Consider the following 19,984-nt stretch of genomic DNA (forward strand, 5'->3'; position numbering starts at 1 on the left):
CAAAAGTATAAAAACTATAGGTACTAAAATCTTGATTGATAAACATGAATACTAAATATGTTCCACAAAATTTTTAATGTATTATTGTCAAAACGTAATATTTAGGAAAATATGTCGTTGAGAAAAACATACAACATAAACATCTGCCAAAACAAAATGATACTAAAGAAATCAAAATCAAAGATAGTAAGTAATTTTTAAATGGCACTCACCAATCACAATTGAAGACTCACAGTGATAATAACCATTACTTTGCTTTTTCTTCAGCATGGAGCAAAGATCTATGCGATGTACCATTTCTTCTCCAAATCTGTGACTGATAAATTTTTCATAGAATTTGGGGTCTATTTTTTTCACTCCCTTGAAATAACAAAACAAAATCACATCAATCAATCATTTCACCTAGGCAACCAGTTCACATCTATACCACTTTCTTAGAACCTGATATTACATTTTGACTGCCTACTGGCATCTTAAAATGGATACCACAAAATTGTTGTAAAGTTGTTTTTAAAGTCTCTGCCTAGAATGAGTTGCATTTTTTTAAAAAAAATCATTAAAGAGTGTTGAGTTTGAACGTGGAAGCATTCAAATCTTCATATACTTTAAGCTTCAGAAATAATAAAGTATATCAAGTTGAAATTTGATATACCATGGGAAGAGTAATCATCTCCAACAACAATGGAGCAATGGGTGAATTTTTTAAACTGATATGGATCTTAACATTTTACAGTGTGTAAAATGTTTTAATAAATGGATGCAATTTTTAAACTTATGTAAGAATCATCTGAAAGACAAAGATTATTTGAAGTAGAGTAGAGCGGTCAATGGATCTTCCAAGTTTTTCTTTACCTGCCCCTCCTGATTTTCAGTGTACTTTCACAGCAGGAATAGGGCTGGTTGTTGAAAAATTACAGTGGGATGCCCTTGGTAACTTGGTAGTTCCCCCAAATACGGGAAAGAATGTCTTCCCCTCCCCTTACTATACATGGTCTTATACCCATCTCATAGTCCAAAAACACAGTCCATAAGATGAAAATACAGTACTTTACAGGGCAAGTTTACCGGTTGACCGTGCACAAACGTTTTCTTTAAATTTATATATATTTTTACATTGCCCTGGAAATACCTGTTATTTGTTAAAACTTAGAAAATATAAAGAATCTAGAAAAAAAGAAAAGAAAAATCACTCATGACCCTGTTATTTATATAAAATACATTAACCCTGTGGTGCATATCCTTCAAGTATCCTTTTTACCCATATGTATTATTACCAAATTATATTTATATAAATCTTACTCAAGTGCAATTAGAATACATACTCTCCCTTTTTACTCACAAAAGTTACAAAAAAATTTTAAATAGAGATATAAAAACAAAAATATTAAATCACCCCAAACTACTACTACTAAAATTTTACTATGTATTTTATTTTTCCTATGCACAACATGAGTTATACCATGAGTACTGACAACCAGCTTTTTTTTTCAGTTAATATGTCATATCAATAAATAATATATTGATGTGCAAAATATTTTTACATCTCCATAGTACTCCATTGTATGGAGATATAATTTATTCATTCTATTCTTTATTGTTGAACATTTAGGTTGGTCTTAACTTTTAATATTATATTTAACATGTTTTGTTGATACATGTTTTTGTTCTATGTCCAAACTGAGCTCCCCATCTTTCCTAACCCCTTCACTCACAGACTTTCTTTCCCACCTCAGTTCGAGTTGATCAGACTGGAAGCCTTGGGGTCATCCTTGATTCTCCTCTTTCCCTCAACGCTACCTCCAATCAAATCATGTTGGCTCTACCTTCAAAACACACCCAATTCTCACCACTCCCCTGTTACCTTTGTCTGAGCCACCTCTGCTTTTGTCTTTCACCTGGATTATCCCAACAGCCTCCTGTTTTCCCACTGTTGCCTCTTCTAAAGCCAGAGTGATTTTATAAAAACATACATCCAGATCAGGTCATCCTCTGGTCAAAATTCTCCAAAAGGTCTCCATTTCTTTCAAAGGAGGAGCCAAATTGCCAGACCAGCCTGCAGGTTCCTGTTCTGCCCTCCCCTTGCTTCCTGGGCCTCATGTCCACCACTCTCCCCTTTGACCCTCTCCAGCCTCCCTGACCTCCTTGCTCTTCCGTGAACATGCCAGGCATACCCACCTCACAGCCCCTGTGCTGCCTGTTCCCTCTTCCTGGAATGCTCTTCCCCCAGATATCCTCCTCATTGCCCATCCCCGTCTCCTTTAATTCCTTGCTCAAATATTACTTTCTTAATAGGGCCTCACTTAACCATGCCATTTAATTTGTACTCCCCCCACCCAGGAGGTACTCCCAAATCCTCTCTATCCTTCTCCCTTTATACATACTTATGTATATTTTTCCATAGCACTTACTGTCTTCTAACATACTCTGCAATTTATGTTTATTTTCATTGTCTGTCATTAGCTGTCCCTCTCCATTAGAATGTGAGCTCCACACAAGGATTTTCATCTGACTGTTATTCTCTGAAATATCCTCAGTGCCTAGAACAGTGCTTGACATGGAGCAGTGCTTGATAAATAATTGTCACAAATGCAAAGGAGGATAAAGTTTCAAGAAGAGGATAGTTGACAATATCAAATGCTGTTCATTCAGAGTTCAACAAGAATGAAACTGAATGGATTTCTTTTGATTTGGTGAGTTGAATGCCTTGAGACACAGCAGAGCCTAATACTGAGGGCCAGTCAGTGCATGAGTTCAAGTCCTGGCTCAGCCGCTTTTCAGCCATGTGACCTCAGTTTCCTCATCTGTAAAATGAGATTAACAATACTACCTACCTGTAAGTGTTACATGCACTAAACGAGTAAATTTATAGAAGTGCTTAAAACAGTGAAATATGGTAAATGCTATAATATATTGATATATATAATTACCATTAGTGAAAATAATAGGTAAGATTTCAGGGGGAAAAGTTTCCGAGTAAATGGAAACTGACCATTCTTATTTCTCTTTCAAATGTTTTTTCATTTGTGTGTGTTTATTGGGTGGGGGTGGAGTGGAGTAAGGGTGTCATTCCCTTTGACCAGACAGAAGAACAGTGATAAGTCAGCAGAAAATCAGGACCTTCAGTTTTCAAGATACCATTGCCAGCACTGTCTAGCCACTATAATCTCCATTTCAGTTTTGTAAGATGTCATTGTTTAAAAAATAAGAAATAAGGGAAACATATGAGCTACTCTAATCTGTTAGGCTAATTAATTTAATTTTAGCAAAAAGTAAGCACCAACTATTTTGCAAGAATTCTCCATAGATGACTTCCAACATGAATCTTAAGGAGTTATTTTTTACCAAAGAGTGAAAAGGAATTAATTCTTTAACTCACAATTTATAGAGAGAGCTGTGGTTCAAAGAGGCATGAGGCCTTAGAAGGCACTGAAGCTATATGCCCTGATCAGAAAACATCTTCAATAATAAAGGTCTAGAAGATCTTTAAGATTCTATAAGAATCTGGGCTTCCCTGGTGGCGCAGTGGTTGAGAATCTGCCTGCTAATGCAGGGGACACGGGTTCGAGCCCTGGTCTGGGAAGATCCCACATGCCACGGAGCAGCTGGGCCCGTGAGCCACAATTGCTGAGCCTGCGCGTCTGGAGCCTGTGCCCCGCGACGGGAGGGGCCGCGATAGAGAAAGGCCCGCGCACCGCGATGAAGGGCGGTCCCCGCACCGCGATGAAGAGTGGCCCCCGCTTGCCGCAACTGGAGAAAGCCCTCGCACGAACCGAAGACCCAACACAGCCAAAAATAAATAAATAAATAAATAAATAAATAAGAAAATCCTTTAAAAAAAAAAAAGATTCTATAAGAATCTGCTTTGTCTGATATATAATATTAGCATGATCTTTGTTCTCTGGGGAATTTTTTGTTTGACAATATATTTTGCAGGATTTTTTTTAGGCTCTTTTGTCCCATGGCAATATATTTCTTTTCTAGTAAAATCTATGTGAATTAGTCTCACCATCCAGCTGCAGCAGGGGGTGTTCTTCCTTCATAATAAAGAAACGACTATCATTCAAAGAAAATAAACAAGTACATCAAAATTGCATGTCTTCAGAGTAAGACTAGGCAGCCTCCTATTTTCTGAATGGATTCACTGGGTTGCCAAACTAGTCCCAGAGACATCACCCTGGCAAGGTTATATTTTAAAGCTTAAAAGGCTGGTTTTCAGGTTTCGGACCACAAATTTTTCTTTGCTTCCCTTTTTCACAGCCCAGACCCTTTCCAATGTACCTTGTCATTTAAAGAAAGATGGAGGTATGATACGTTAGGAAAGCTCAAAGAAAAACCACAGAAAAATGGTTAAAGCCAGGAAAATTTGACCTGTAAAGGCTGAGAGAGTTGGGATTATTTCCAACAATATGTAGGGTATCTTCAACAAAACCACGCTAAGGGTGTTGCATTTCTGGAATTCTGAATATGCCTTGTGATTGTCTAGTACTATGTTTGAAAATTAGGTTTGCCTTGGACCTAACAGAAACAGGGTATATTTTTTTAAGGCTTCATATTGATAATTGTACCCAATATAACTGACATATCAATTATGCATCATAACACTGAAGGAGAAAATAGGAAGTTAAAGACAGAACATCACACTTTGAAACAATAAATTAGTGGCAAGAAACTTCAAACAGAAAAACTTTTCAAGACTATCCTAATTAATCATCAGAAATGACTGAAGTTTTACTTCCCTTTGGCCTAGTTTCAAGTATTGTTTAGGGAGAATTATCAGTGCTGTGCAAAGCCACTTGATAACTTCTGATGCAATGGACCATGAAACCCTGAGGAACTTCATTCTTGACTGTAACTTGGCATGCAAAGAGCCAATACAGGAAAAATGCCATTGAGAGTGTGATGTGTAGTTTTAGAATCGTCTGATGGCTGCATCTGGTAAGTCATGGAAATTATTTACTCAGGAAGCACTCACCATATCATTTATATTTAGTTAAATGATGTGTATAATTTAATAGGCACCAAAGAGGGCTCAGTCTTACATTACTATGCTTCCAACTCTATTTTCAATATAGGAAGTAAACAGAGCCACAAAATATGAAAATTCACATTAATGTGGGAAAATCATTCAGTTAAGGTTCTGAAAGATAAAATACTTATTATTCATCTTTAGTTTCTACAACAAAGTTATTGAGATCAGAAAAACAATGGAATGCCAGTTTTGTTAAGAAGGTTAACTTTTTTTGTAATAGAAGATAATTTCATATTGTTACTTGTTATCTTATTATAATAATTGCAACTTCCATGATGAAAAAATAAACAGCCTGCATATCAAAAAAAAAAATTGTGTCCTTCTGAGGTTAAACTTGATATTCCTGGAGCTCTGTTGTTTTCCAATAGTTTATTCCTGTCACCCAACAGTTATGAAAGAAATGTATGTTTCCTGTGATAATGGCATGAAACCAAAATTCAGGATGCAAATTAAGAGCCAAACCAAATTGGCCTGTCATTTGGGGCATCAGCTGATTAAAGAGGAATGGTAATCTTTTACACTCATTTTCATAAGTGGAAAAAAGTTACATATCTTTAGTGATATGATATTGGTTAAAAAACTAAAATTATTTTTAATGATGAATAGTCATCCTAGTGAAAAGTTACATACTGGTGATTCAAAGTGATAAAAAGATGATATTGACAAGGGGCTTCCCTGAAGCAAATCTTACTTTACGATTCTTAATGACTCCGTCTCTCAGCAAAACTACATTTTTCACTCTTACTTGTACTGTTTTATTTCCATCTTTCTCCTGATACAGACACTTGATGACCTCCTTGTTGGCTGCAGTCCTCCCTCAGCCCCCCTCAGTGGGGAAAATGGAGACACTCCCATTCAGGCTCAATTCCACCCAAGCCTGTTCTTGACAGGGATGGAAAGAGACGAGGAGTCTTTACCACACAGCTAATGTTCTCTAGAATAACATGGTGGTTTGAGAGCCAGTGCCCAGCACCCCCGAGTGAGAACTGCCTTGAAGCCTTCCCATCTCCTCCTGCAGCTCTCGGCCAGCCTATGGGCCTGGGCTCTGCCTTGACCCTCTGTCCAGCAATGCCCATTTCCTACCTGCCTGGGGCCCTGACACCCTCCTTCGTGCCTGTCAGTAACTTCAGAGATGAAAAAGTAACAAGTGATGGAAAACAGAAAAAACAGTTGTACTTTGCTCATTGTTTTGTACCAATCTGAAAAAAATGATGTTTTCTACCATCAGTTTAACAATAATAGAAAGTACTTACATAGTATTTACTATGTATAAGCACTGCTCTAAGAACTTATTAACTTGTTTAATAATTGCAATAACCCTATAAGATTAGTACCATTATTATCCCCAGATAAGGAAACAGTCACAGAGAAATCAGGTCACTTACCGAAGGACACACAGCTAATAAGAAGTAGAGCTTGGATTCAGATTCAGGATAAGTGGAGAACACAGATAAATTGAAAAGAACAGAATGATAATATTCAAGCTCTTTCACTATTTAAAATACTAAAATTCTAAGAATATTAATCATTCTTAAGATATAATCATATATACTATCATATTTCTAAAACCAATGTGAAAATTACTTTGAGAATCTCTAGCATCTAAAATACCTGCATTTAATATGTGCATTAGTATTAATAAAGTGATAATTATATGTCCACAGTAAATGAATTTCATAAAGGGAGATGAGAAAGAATTCATAGATGCTACTTCCACATAGTAAGAATTACCCAAATAATCCAGCCTATAAAAAGAACTCTTCTTATACTGCAAATATGCAAATAATCAACTAAAATACTGGCAGAGATTATCTGTGTTTTTTAAACCAACTGTTTGAGTATCCAGTATTTCTCAATTCTTCATTTTACCTTACGCTGGAGCATCTACGCATCTCATTTTATGAGGCTTTTCAAAAGGCTCATAAGGCTTTTGAAAGAGGTGATCCTCTTAATCCCTCTATTTATATACTTGCTTTTAGCACTACTGTTTTGTTTAATCTTGAGGCTTTAGAGAAAGAAGAAGTAGAAACTCTTTACCCTAGCACTATATCTAACATTTACAATATTGCACCTTTCAGCAAATAATAAGTAGAAACAAAGCTGCTAGAGCTATATTTTTAATCTATTGTTGACACCTTCTCCCTGTCCTAACACTGAGAAGAGCTGGATGCTTCTTGGGGTTATCAAGTGACAAGGAAAGCTGTCACAGAGGGCAGGTGATAAGATAACTCCTGGTAGCAGAAGCCACTTCATAAAAAGCACCAAGAGAGGGCTTCCCTGGTGGCGCAGTGGTTGAGAGTCTGCCTGCCAATGCAGGGGACACGGGTTCGAGCCCTGGTCTGGGAAGATCCCACATGCCGCGGAGCGGCTGGGCCCGTGAGCCACAATTACTGAGCCTGCGCATCTGGAGCCTGTGCTCCGCAACAAGAGAGGCCGCGATAGTGAGAGGCCCGCGCACCGCGATGAAGAGTGGCCCCCGCTTGCCACAACTAGAGAAAGCCCTCGTACGGAAATGAAGACCCAACACAGCCATAAATAAATAAAATAAATTAAAAAAAAAAAAAAAAAAAAAGCACCAAGAGAATATGCTATATTGTTGCCTGGGCCTGGAGTTTCCTTCCATGAGGTGCTGGCCTCAAAAAGAACAGAGGAAGAAACATGAATTTGGTCCACAAACATGTAGCTCATTTATACTGACTAACGACATGTTAACTGGGAGAGAACATGTTTATGGCAACCAGGAAGTTCTCAAGGCCGCAGACTCAATGCAACAAGCACAGGGATGTTTCAATACCTTTATTTACAACACAGACTGTTCCCATATAAGCTCATTCTTTGTCTACTTAGCAAACCGCAATTCCTCCTCAAGCTTTCTCAAGTATAGCGTAAGAAATCAGGTGCTGTTTGGCCATATAACTGTTTATGATATTTGTGTGTGGCTTTTCTCATTCCAGTGAAACAAAGAGCCTCATAACTCAGGCATCCAAGAATGCTTCCTTGATAGCCCAATCTCAGCTGGACCCTCAACTCCCCTTGATCAAACTCCAGCTGTGTTCCTGGCTCAACGCAGCCTGAGGTCACTCAAGTGTAAACAAACTCCAGCTTGCTCCTCCCCATCACATCTGTTTTCTTAATATTTTGGTTTTTGGAGCAAATAATGACATGTCCTCCTGAATTCACCCACTTAACCATTTATTTCTATCAACTAAAGATAAAACATAAGATATCCCCCACCTCACCAAATCTCTCCCCAAATACGAGCTATACACATAACTTAATCTGTTTTCCTCCTTCACTGCAATAGCTTTCCCTTCTAATCAATAGTTCTCTCCACATTAAGTAATGCCAGCAAGCCACTGATGCAAAACATTCTCAGGATCTCAACAATGAAAGGGGACAGTGAAGCGTTCTGCAGAAGCACATGCAGAAATAAGTTCATAGAAAAATCCTAACGAACAATTTTAACTCGGCCTATAACATTGGCCTATATACTGCAACATACTTATACTGTGGTTGAATCCGTTCTGCTTTTATAGCCTAGAGGTCAGAAGCATGGAACCAGTCATGTAAACTGGTTGGATTATCCACAGACAGAATTTCAGACCAAACTATAGCCTCAGGTTCAACCTAAATGAGAGCTGAATACCTAGACAGTGTATCAGGGACTGTACATTGACAAAATATTTTAAATGCATCCACAGACATCACTAAGTACAGCACTTAATGTTAAGCAAGAAACACCTAGAGCGTTTTTGTAGCTCATACGGCTCCTATGCATCTAGTACTTTCTTCTTTCCCCACTTTCTTATGAATTAATCAATTTCCTTGACTCCCCTCCCATCAACATTCTTCCTTCCTCCCTCCCTTCATTCTCAGAGAACATCTTACTTCCCCTAACTCATCCTCTTTCAACTGCCTGGGCATATTCCCTGCACACCACTTAGGACAAAGCCCCTTCCTAACAGGAAGGCATCCCAACAAGAACTAAGCTAAGGAATGGGAAAGAAATAATGACACCAAGGTTCACACTGAGTGTGCTATAGGGTAGGAAATGGGGCAAGCAAGAAAGGTGCTCACCAATACAAGCCTTTTCATTCACTTGGTTGGAAACGTTCCCTGGATATCATATTAGATAAAAGGAGATTTAGGGGAAAAAACCCCACAATAATTGGATATAGAACAGTCATTAAACATATATCCTGGGAATCACGTGTAGCCCTTAAACCAATTTCAAAATGAGTATTTCTCTCCAGGTAGAGCAAGAAATGTATTCATAGATTTTCTTTTTCAGTGTGACACAGATTGCTATGTAAAATAATTTTATATATAACATGCAATTGGAATCTTTCTTTTGACCACATTTCGAACTTAATCTAACATTTAATTGTGAAATCACCCTTTGGTGTACTCTTGAAATACAAAATTAAAAGGATTACATAGTTTCTCTACCAGACTCATAGTCAGCATAATATACGAATATTCAATTACATACTGCTTCCCAAAAAGTACAGTAAAAAAAAAAAAAGATAACACAACAGCCAGTAATTTTTAGAGATTTTAAAAATTAAGAATCTCTTCAAAATTTCAGAAGCACTTCTAGACTAATAAAATAAGCAATGGGTTTAGTAGGCAAAAAATAAATAAAAATAAAAATAGAAAAGTTAACAAGAAGCAAGGAATCTTAGGATGATAGTATGCCAAAGATCATATACACTGGCATATTCCATTTGCTCTTCTGCTCTACCCAGTACATTCATCACCCAGGAAAGCTAGACCAGCCAAACCTGACACCATCCCCTGCACGTCTACCTCATCCCTACTTTGTACAATTTAGGCACATGCCAGTAGGGATACGTGTGATAGAAAGTTACAATCTGTTGGGAGGTATGTTTGACATGATTTCCCTATCCATTCAGCTAATTCCCAGGTGATTACTCCCCCCACTTGATTCCTTTGAATTAAGTTCTAGAAATATTTGCACTGGAAGTTCAAGAGCACAAAGTCCTCTGTTTACCATTCTCTGACTATCGGGATAGGTCAGGGAGGGTGAGGAGCAAGATGGAACCCAAAGGGGCCAAGTCATGAAAAACAGAATGGGTATGAATAGGAAGAGGACGCTGCTAAAGGTGCAGGGCCACTAGAGAAAGTCACAGAACATTCTCCCAGGTAATGGCTGATTAAGATCCCACAGTAGTGGGCTTCCCTGGTGGTGCAGTGGTTGGGAATCTGTCTGCCAATGCAGGGGACACAGGTTCGAGTCCTGGTCCAGGAAGATCCCGCACGCCACAGAGCGAATAGGCCCATGTGCCACAACTACTGAGCCTGCACTCTGGAGCCTGTGTGCCACAACTACTGAGCCCATGTGCCACAACTACTGAAGCCCGCACGTCTGGAGCCTGTGCTCCACAATGGAGAGGCCACTGCAATGAGAAGCCCGCGCACCGCAACGAAGAGTAGCCCCCTGCTCGCCGCAACTAGAGAAAGCCCGCGCGCAGCAACGAAGATCCAACACAGCCAAAAATAAATAAATCAATTAATTAGAAAAAAAAAAAAAGATCCCACAGTAGTGCTGAAGACAAATGTGAAATCACTCTGAAAGAAATGTTCTGGTCTAAATAATGTTATGTAACAAATCGTTGTAGTCAAATTCAGCTGTGGGGAAGGCCGTAGCCAAGGAAGGAAGAAAAGTACTTTCATACTCTGGCCATCAGCTTGAGGGCAGTGTAAAGACACAGTTGTACTTAGAAGGCCTTAAAGAAGGGTCTCCAAAATGGTGTCACAATGTTTACTAACAATTAAAAATGTTGCTATCATGTAGGTTATAGAGAAAGAACACTTACTGCAGGAACCAAGCTGGAGTTCCTCTAGTCAAGGGTGGCTAATGCCTCAGGCAATATGAGCTAGATTTGTTAGGTCTTAACTACAGTTAATGTGAAGTTTTGCCCTGGCAAAGAGACCAATAACATTTTTTTTCTTTAATTTACAGGAGTAATCAATTAGAAGAACTGAACAATTTAGTATTATTCTATTTTTAAGGTACCTCTCCTTGGGAGAATAAGATTCGAATGAATGGTCAAAATAAATCAGCTCATACTTAGGAATGGAAATATAATTCCAACGTAAACTAGTTATCATTTTGGATTGCAACCTTACCTTCCCCTCAAATCTAAATGGGGCTCGCAAGAAAAATACAGCTTTACCTTCTTTTATTTTGCAGTTAATTATAGTTAACAAGAGGTGACTGGCCAGTGAGCTTGGGCACTCTTTGCAGTGGTAGAGAAAATCTCATTGCCATTCAAATAATTTTAGCTGGTTTGCTTCTATGTGACTATTCACGTGGGTTGGAAATTAGCTGTTACCTATTAAACAAGCTAATTTTACATCAACACCATTTTGGAATAAAGTTTACATTTTCTTGATCAGATGTTCCATTTTGCCTTTAACCATAATCAACCTACTACAGGGCTTGCCAGTTTCGTACAAGATCATTATGCTCCATTCTGTCCTTGACTAGAAAAATGAAATCTAGAGAGATCTCAAAATGTCTAAAAATGACTTGAGAAAAAAATTTTCCCATCACTAATGGTAATAGTTGAGACAGAATATTTATATTTGAATACGGTTAAGGCAAACCCATGCAATTCTAATTACCCTGAATACTTCATTATTGCACCTTTTAATGCCAGCTCTAAAACTCTGTTTCTTAAATTACACTTAAATCAGAAATTTGCCTGTGGATACAAGTGCTAGAAAATAAGTAAAAATGTCCACGGAATCTGTACATTTGAAGCAAAAGTAGCATTTAAGCCTGAGTTATCACGATCAGCATTTCCTAAACCGTATGCTGCCGAACACTAGTGCTACAACACGATGGATGAAAAAAGGCCACACTGATCAACTACATCTGGGAAACGAAGCTGAAGTAGAATGTATAACTGTTCAAAATATTCACTGCCCTTCTGGTGGGTCCTTTTCTGCACACGGGTTACACCTCCTGCTCTGCTGAACTCAGAAGGGACCACATGACCTGCTTTGGCCAATAAGATGTGAACAGGAATGACGTGTGTCACTTCTTAGCAGAAGCTTTCAGCTTGTGAATCACCATCTCTTTTCCTTCTGCCAAAGACCAGCAAAGTCCTAAACAGAAGCTGCTCGGCCAAAACCCTGAATAAAGACAACATGGACCAGAGCCACAGATGACCCGTGTCCAGAGGCAAAAACTAAACCTTTGTTGCTGTAAGCTCTTAAGATTCACACTAAACATTCACATTTCAGAGATCCTAAGAAGTCCTGAAATAAAGACCCAGATTAACTTTATTTAACCCATCACTGCTAGCACGCATTTGATCACAGAATCCTTACCTCACATAAAATCCTGAGAAATGTTCTGAGAGAAAATTTTCAGGAAATGTCAATGAAGATACTTACTTCAAATCTCCATTCCACTTTGCACAGACTTATTATTAGGTTGACTGTGTCATTTCTTCTAGGGTTTTCAAATTTTTCAAAATCTCTAACAGAATAAGGGTCAACCAGGAGCCATTTTGGTATTCTGACATTAATCAATTCCCAGAATTCTTCCTTAAAACTAATTTCACTTTCTGCTTATTATTTTCTATATGTTTCACTATTCAAAGACATATAAATTACTGAAAGGTTACAAATGAACATTTAGTCTACCTTTGTAGATATTTCCAATTTTTAAACAATTATAAGCATACTTATTTGTTTTCAATATATGGAAACAGACAACAGAACAGCATGAAGTTGAAAAATGCATTCAAAACAAAACTGAAGTCAGTTGCTATAGATAGTGCACGGACACAAAACAGATGACACAGTTGACTAATAGCACCTAGAATCTCAGAAGAAATTACAATTCCATCTCACAGCAGATTTCACTGAATTTTTAGTTTAAAACAAAAACACATTAAAGCAAAATGTGTGATTTTTAACTAAGAAAAATCCAAAGAGAATTCCATACTATAGCCTTAAATCTAAGTGCACCTGATAGTATGAAAAGAGACTCAAAAACAACTAAAAATTGTGATTAAGTCATTTGGCATTGGGAGATTTGGGAACAGGTTACTGAAACAATCTGCTTTATCTTGTACCAAGGATATTTCTAAGGCCAGCTTTTGTCTGGAATAATAAAGGCTCGCTGATACTAAGGGCACCTAGAGTGCCTTCTTTCAGGGAAGGAGAGAAGACAGTGGCAGTGCAGTCTGGCAGGGCCTCTTCTGCTACAGTGATGGGCTCTTCTTCACAATAAGGGTCCCTGTGAAAGTGACCTGCTCAGCCTCTCTAATACCCGCCCTGAAGCCACTCCCCTCCCTTTCTGAAGGTGGTACCTACCGAGACTCAGCCCCTCTGGCTCCCTTTTGACATTTTCCGTGCCTCCTTACAGTGGAGCACCCACCCACTGGGAGTGAAAATCTGCGGATGACTTCTGAGCTCTCTCACCAATAGGCCTGCTCCTCCCTGCACAGCCTTTCCCACTCGGAAGTAGCTTCTCACGCAAGTCCTGCTGGTCCCAGCTGCTTCCTGGCCACACCTGCACATGATTTGGCATTTACAGATTTCTCTGTCTCCCAGTTTCACTAAAAATGTAGTCTGTGATATGTTCCCAATTGTCTTTACTGTTCTGTAGGTTTTCCAGGAGGAGAGGTAGCAAGATTGCCACCATACTCCTACCAGTACTTGAAGACCTTTCCCCTGTCTGTCATTTTCCTTCCATGCATACAAGAAAGCTAATCTACATTCTAAAAAGAATTCTCCATGTCAAGCCAAATTGGCCTATTTGGTCATAATGCTTGCCTCATAGGGCATGTCAGAAGAGCCCAGGAGTCAAGTCATTAAGACCAAGCTCCTGCTTTCACTATGAGCACAGAGGTCCAGAAAGGTAATGAGGGCTTCCCTGGTGGCGCAGTGGTTGAGAATCTGCCTGCCAATACAGGTGACACAGGTTTGAGCCCTGGTCTGGGAAGATCCCACATGCCGCAGAGCAACTGGGCCCGTGAGCCACAACTACTGAGCCTGCGCGTCTGGAGCCTGTGCTCCGCAACGGGAGAGGCCGCGACAGTGAGAGGCCCGCGCACCGCGATGAAGAGTGGCCCCCACTTGCCGCAACTAGAGAAAGCCCTCGCACAGAAACGAAGACCCAACGCACCCAAAAATAAATAAATTTATGAAAAAAAAAAGAAAGGTAATGAGGTTTTGTCCAGGGCTAACCAACAGAGATAAAACAAGAAAACTCAAGCTCCTTCCAATGTATCACAGAGACTCCTTTGAGAAGGAATAGTCAGTACTCCTGAGTTTTCAAATGGTTTATAAAGGCCCATTACCATGCAGACCCAGGAACAGGCATGGCAGCCAAATTACACCAGGCCAGTTACCAAAATCCCGAGAAAACGTGCGACCTGAGAGATAAATTAATAAATAATAATTGGTTGTAGGTAAGGAAAGATGACAGCAGAGAGTCCTAGCTGGGGAAGGATGTAGAAGAAAGTTGGAATTTGGCCAATTTTTAATTACAATCTTGGTCCTGTATATCCAATCACCAAATAACTCAGGGACTGGGTTTTCCTTTCAGTTGTACCATCAGAACAGAATTTTCATCCACACACTCTTCTTTTCCACTACCCATTTCCACTCCCACTGATGCCTGCCACATATCTTCATCCCTAATTCTCCCAACCTCATCATCATATGGTCCAATAACCACCCCTCTGCCCTTGCTAGGTGCATATCGAATTCTGCACTCAAAACAAACCAGTCTAAGTGACAATGGGAGCGAACAATTTCAAGGATCATTTCTTTCATTCTAAAGTTCTCTCACTGTCTGACTCTGTGAAAAGCTTCTATAAGGAAGTGCCGATTAATAACCTATACTTTTTTTTTATAAACCACTTTATTGAGATAATATATCATACAATTCTCCCATTTAAAGTACACAATTCAATGGTTTTTAGCATATTCACAGACTTGTGCAGCCAACACCAGAACCAATTTAATAACCTATAGCGTTTATTTTAAGTGCTACGTTAGTAATTTGAAAGAGTCATAACTCAGGAAAGATATCTAAGAAGCCCAGAAAATAATTCTTGCTTAAAAACAACTGATCTATCCATGAAAAGACTGCATTTATTTCTTGACGAATCTGGATCTGCATTAAGATGCATGTTTGATTTGAAACTGGTCTTCTTCTGCCACCAAGTGTTAGCACACACTTCTAACCAACCAGTTTCTGCAATGTTCAAATCACAGAAATACAACGTCACTCAATGTGAAAAATAAATCCAAAAGAATGCACTGTAAAAAAGCACTGACCTAAACAAGTAGTAGTCTAACCATGTGAAACAAATATACTCTAAAGAAGTTATACAAATAAATAAATTTTAGCTATTCTTTCAGAGACAAAGCAATTTAATAAGATTCTCTGAGGCTTCATTCATTTGATTTAAAAAACTACAACTTTGAAAACACAGTGATAATCAAAATAGCTTTACGATACACAAAACTACTTTCAAGGGAATTCCCTGGTGGTCCAGTGGTTAGGACTCCATGCTTTCACAGCTGAGGGCGTGGGTTGAATCCCTGGTCAGGGAACTAAGATCCCGTAAGCCGCACGGTGCAGTCAAAAAAATAAACAAACTATTGTTAATACTCTCTTACGTGATATATTACACTAGAATTTTATGAAACTAAGAAGATGTAAAATTAACACATTGACTAATTGCCTCCTGGTGTTAGAAAAATATATAATTATCCAAAAAACTCTTATGTTTCCCAGAATCTCAGTTAGAGAACTTAGTTCTCTAGCTTGGGAACCAGAATACCATGCTGTAGCAGAGGAAGTTCCATATCGAGAAATTTGAAGGAGAGTTTCGATATATGTTGGTAGTGTATAGGAAAAGGTCAGGAGGATATACTAGTAGTGGTACCTAAGAGAGAGAAATTATATAGGGAGGAAGGGAGTGGGAGATTGGTGATGAGGGGAAAAAATGTATCTTTCTCTCTGTAGGTTTGTATGTATCAATATTTGGATTTATTTTACAGTGAGCATATATTCATCTAGCACTTCTGTAATTAAAATAACTTTTAAAATAACAAGTACTTGAAATGAGACAAACTTCTTAATATGAGTGAAAAAAAGTATTCCACACCCCTCTCTCTCTCTCTCCCTTTTTATTTCATTATCAATCTTAAGTAAACTGAATGCTGGTAATACATTCCACTATTGACTTTATCAATGGTCTGTCTCACCCTTGTAAATGAGTGGACCCAGAATGAAACCCCAGAAGAGAATTAGTGCTAAGAGGAAAACAGACAGCTGGAAATGTAAAAAAAAGTTAAGAAACTAAAGAGTCACATATTTTAAAATAATCTGCATTCCAAACCACAAAGCATAATAAAAATCTACTGATGTGTATGCCACCTTTTCATATTGGTTTTAACTTTTACAGTGGACCCACTGATTTGCTGCATAAAGAAAATACTGGCTCTGCATAGCACAGGGAGATCAGCTCGATGCTTTGTGACAACCTAGAGGGGTGGGATAGAGAGGGTGGGAGGGAGGCTCAAGAGGGAGGGATATAGGGATATATGTATACATATAGCTGATTCACTTTGCTGTACAGCAGAAACTAACACAACACTGTAAAGCAATTATACTCCAAAAAAGATGAAAAACAAAAAAAAGAAAATACTGGCTATTTATTTAAGCCTGTACATCTCAAAGTATACTACTCTTCAGACCATCTGGATCAGAACCCGTCACACTTACTGAATGAAAGCCAAGGTCTTAGGTCCAATTCCAGATCTGAACTTAGAGAACGGAAATCTGCAGCTTCAATGAGTACACCAGGGGACTCATGAATTCCAAAGTTTAAGACATATTTTCTTAAGCATTCAGAACCACTAACCATCATAACAGTAAATAGGAACAGAGTGATTCCACAAATTAAAGGCAAATATTCTTATTTGGCTTTCTGAAAGACAGTAAGATCTTAGTTTATTTTCCAAAGATTAACATTCTAATCAAAACAAAACGCAACCTGATTTAGATTTTATACAGTCTTCAAGCAGGGACTGTTTCTATTTTGATCATCACTCTATGCCCAGCACTCAGTGTCTGACGCATAGTAGGCACTTGATAAACAGTTGTTGAATTAGTAGGATTCGGACCAAGGAGCTCCCCACATAGAGAAATGAAACTGGATGGACAGGACTTGGCAAGTGGGAGGGAAGAAGATGAGACTGAGAATGAGGTAAGAGCGATTCTGGACGGGGCTCTGCAACTGAGGACAATGTGATCTCATTTCAGTCACTTAACTTCTAAGTCTCAGATCTCTTTTCTATAAAGTAAAGGAGCAGATTCTGTGAAATCAACTGCCAAGAAATCATTTAAAATGCATGCAGTCTGAAATGTTGAAATACAAATTCTAGAGTTAATTTAAACGTCCCTTTGATAAACGTCCTTGGGTGCTCTCATTTCAAAGTTAATATTATAAAGACAGAAACATTTTGAAATGTGGGTATTACCTTCACCACTGATTTGTCATTCTGTGATTAAGTTTGATACCACTGGGAAGAGGACAATCCATTTGAAAGCAAAACAAGAAAGATAATGAGTAAAAAAAAGTAAACTGTCAGTCTACAGGTTTTGCCAGTTGTTATCATTCCTAATTCCAAAATCTATGATTTACACAAACAATTTTACCTAAATATTCTGGAATGGTACCTAATATAGTTATTATTTAATTTGAGCATAGCTATAAAAAAAAACATGCAAGATATTGGCGGGGGCATTTTTTACAATTGTTTGTAGAAAACTCAACCACAGGATGGTCGACCACCCAAACACATGTTTTTACAGGACCAAAAAGACTTTCTGAGCACAGAGACATTAAATACAAACTGTTGAATTTAGAAAAAAGATCTACTTACTAATAAACATGACCTTCATTTATAGAGCTGCAAATCAGTCTTAACTGCAGCAAAGGGTCATGGAGAGCAGGAACGAATACTAATCTGCATGCCCATCTCCAAAACTCTGGTACATCAGGGCAGGTCAGCAGATGTCTTAATTTGCATGAGAACCTCCCTAGGCTGAAATGGGAAAAAAAAGGAAGGGTGCCCTTAGGATTCCAAGCGAACTGCTCGTGACTCCAGAGAAAAGTCCAAAGTCACTCCAACCTCTGAGAGAGGAGGCAGTGGCCTAGGAAGGCAGAAAGTCACCCTGAGATAGGGGAAGTCAAAAGACATGTCCCCTGGCTGTGGTACTGCTGACCATTCTCAGGGAGAAGTACTTTTAAGTACTGAGCTGGGGAGTGGGGAGCCCTTCTGTTACCCTCTTACCCAGTCCCTGGAACACTTGGTTCCACACCCTCAATGGAGACAACTGCTGAAAGAGCAAGGTGGCTTTTTGGAAACCATGAAAGAGCTATGTAAAGGGGAGGGGGGCGGGGGGGGGCGGAGCTTGTCCCACCTTGAAGAACACAGCTTCAGGAAGCAGCACCAGTGTATGCAGGCCAGTGCAGAAAGCTTTGAGCGCAGCAGGCTGCAAACAACCAGAAGCAAAGAACGCAGAGAAATACAACTCTGGCACCGCCCCCAAGGCTTTTCAAGGGATGAAGCAGATGTGGCAACAGAGGAAGCAACAGTAAGTGATGGTCAGAGTGTGAGGCTAACAGCCACGGTGGCAAAGGAGGGGACAGCTGCCATGGCCTCCATGGAGGCTCCTGAGCCAACTCAGCATCCTTGGGAATCGGAACCAGACTGACTTGGAATTCCAGGAGCAATAGTGGCAGGGGTGCCGAAAAGCACTACAAATGCCCCTCATGCCCCAACCATGCTCAGGGCTGGTGTGGCTGGCAAAACAGGGCTTATAGGAAAAATGTCCACTGACCTTCTTCCGGAGCCATGGTGCTTTGGACAATTTCATGAAGGTCAAATGAGGCTTAAAAGTTCTGCTTTCTCCTGCCAAGATACCTTTTTCTTGAAATGTCCTTTTTGCAGCATCTGAAGAAAATAAAAAGAAGCACAAAAATGCTACCGTATGATAACCATATGAGACAAGAATCTAAAAAAGAGTGGATATATGTATAACTGAATCACTTTGCTGTACACCTGAAACTAACACAACATTGTAAATCAACTATTCTCCAATAAAATTAAAATTTTTTAAAAATGTTACTGTAACACATAGCTGTCTTTAATCATAAAAATGGCATTTCAAAGGATAACAAATTATCTTATAAGGAAGATTATAAACCGGTTTGAGATTTTTTTTAAGAGAGGAAAAAAACACAATATGTATGATAACAAACACATTACAACAGTTAAATCTGCAGTGATGTCAAACTTTCGGTAAAGCACACAATAGCCACAATTTGACAAGGAAACATTTAATAAATAAAATAACTCTTGGCTGATATGATGCAGATTTCACACAATATCCCAGTGGTGTCCATATGTATAAAAAAGGACTAGCTTATCTGTAAACCCTCATATCTAAAACTTCTGCTTCTAACCAAGATAGAATAACAGGAATCGGATTTACCCTCCCATCTAAAACAACCAAAAAAAAGGACAAAGTATACGAAACAATGGTTTGCGAGACACTGTACACCAGGCAATGAAGGTTGGTGATCCCTCAGAGATGAGAAACAGACAAGGTAAGCCCTACAATTGTCCAGCTTACGTCCTTGGGTGTCTAGGTCTCTGCTCAAGGAAGAGAAACCCAGACGGAGCCCAGTCATCACACTAGGTTCAGAAAAAAGAGAAGAGAGTAGGAAGACCAAGGCACCTGGAGCTCATGGGACAGAGTGCCAGAGAAGTGAGTCCTGCAGAGAGGAAACTGCAGAGATCTGCAAAGGGTCCCCCTAGTGGATTCAGCTAAGCCACTGACCAGCACGTGTGTGTGAGCAAACTACCAGAGGCTGGAAAACACTC

At 39.1% G+C, this 19,984-nt stretch overlaps 1 protein-coding gene across 3 annotated transcripts in view; it reads right to left on the bottom strand.

Moving 5' to 3' along the window:
• AKAP7 (A-kinase anchoring protein 7) overlaps positions 1–19,984 on the bottom strand; it is a 141,315-nt gene that overhangs the window by 60,321 nt on the left and 61,010 nt on the right. For all 3 annotated transcript variants that reach the window (XM_007190859.2, XM_007190860.2, XM_057528276.1), the window contains exons 6-7: positions 18,939–19,051; positions 213–360 (exon numbers count right to left, since the gene is read on the bottom strand). In XM_007190859.2, the coding sequence (XP_007190921.2) occupies positions 213–360; positions 18,939–19,051 (261 nt within the window). The remainder of the gene's footprint in view (positions 1–212; positions 361–18,938; positions 19,052–19,984) is intronic.

Source organism: Balaenoptera acutorostrata, chromosome 14 (assembly GCF_949987535.1).
Source record: "Balaenoptera acutorostrata chromosome 14, mBalAcu1.1, whole genome shotgun sequence".
NCBI lineage: Eukaryota > Metazoa > Chordata > Mammalia > Artiodactyla > Balaenopteridae > Balaenoptera > Balaenoptera acutorostrata.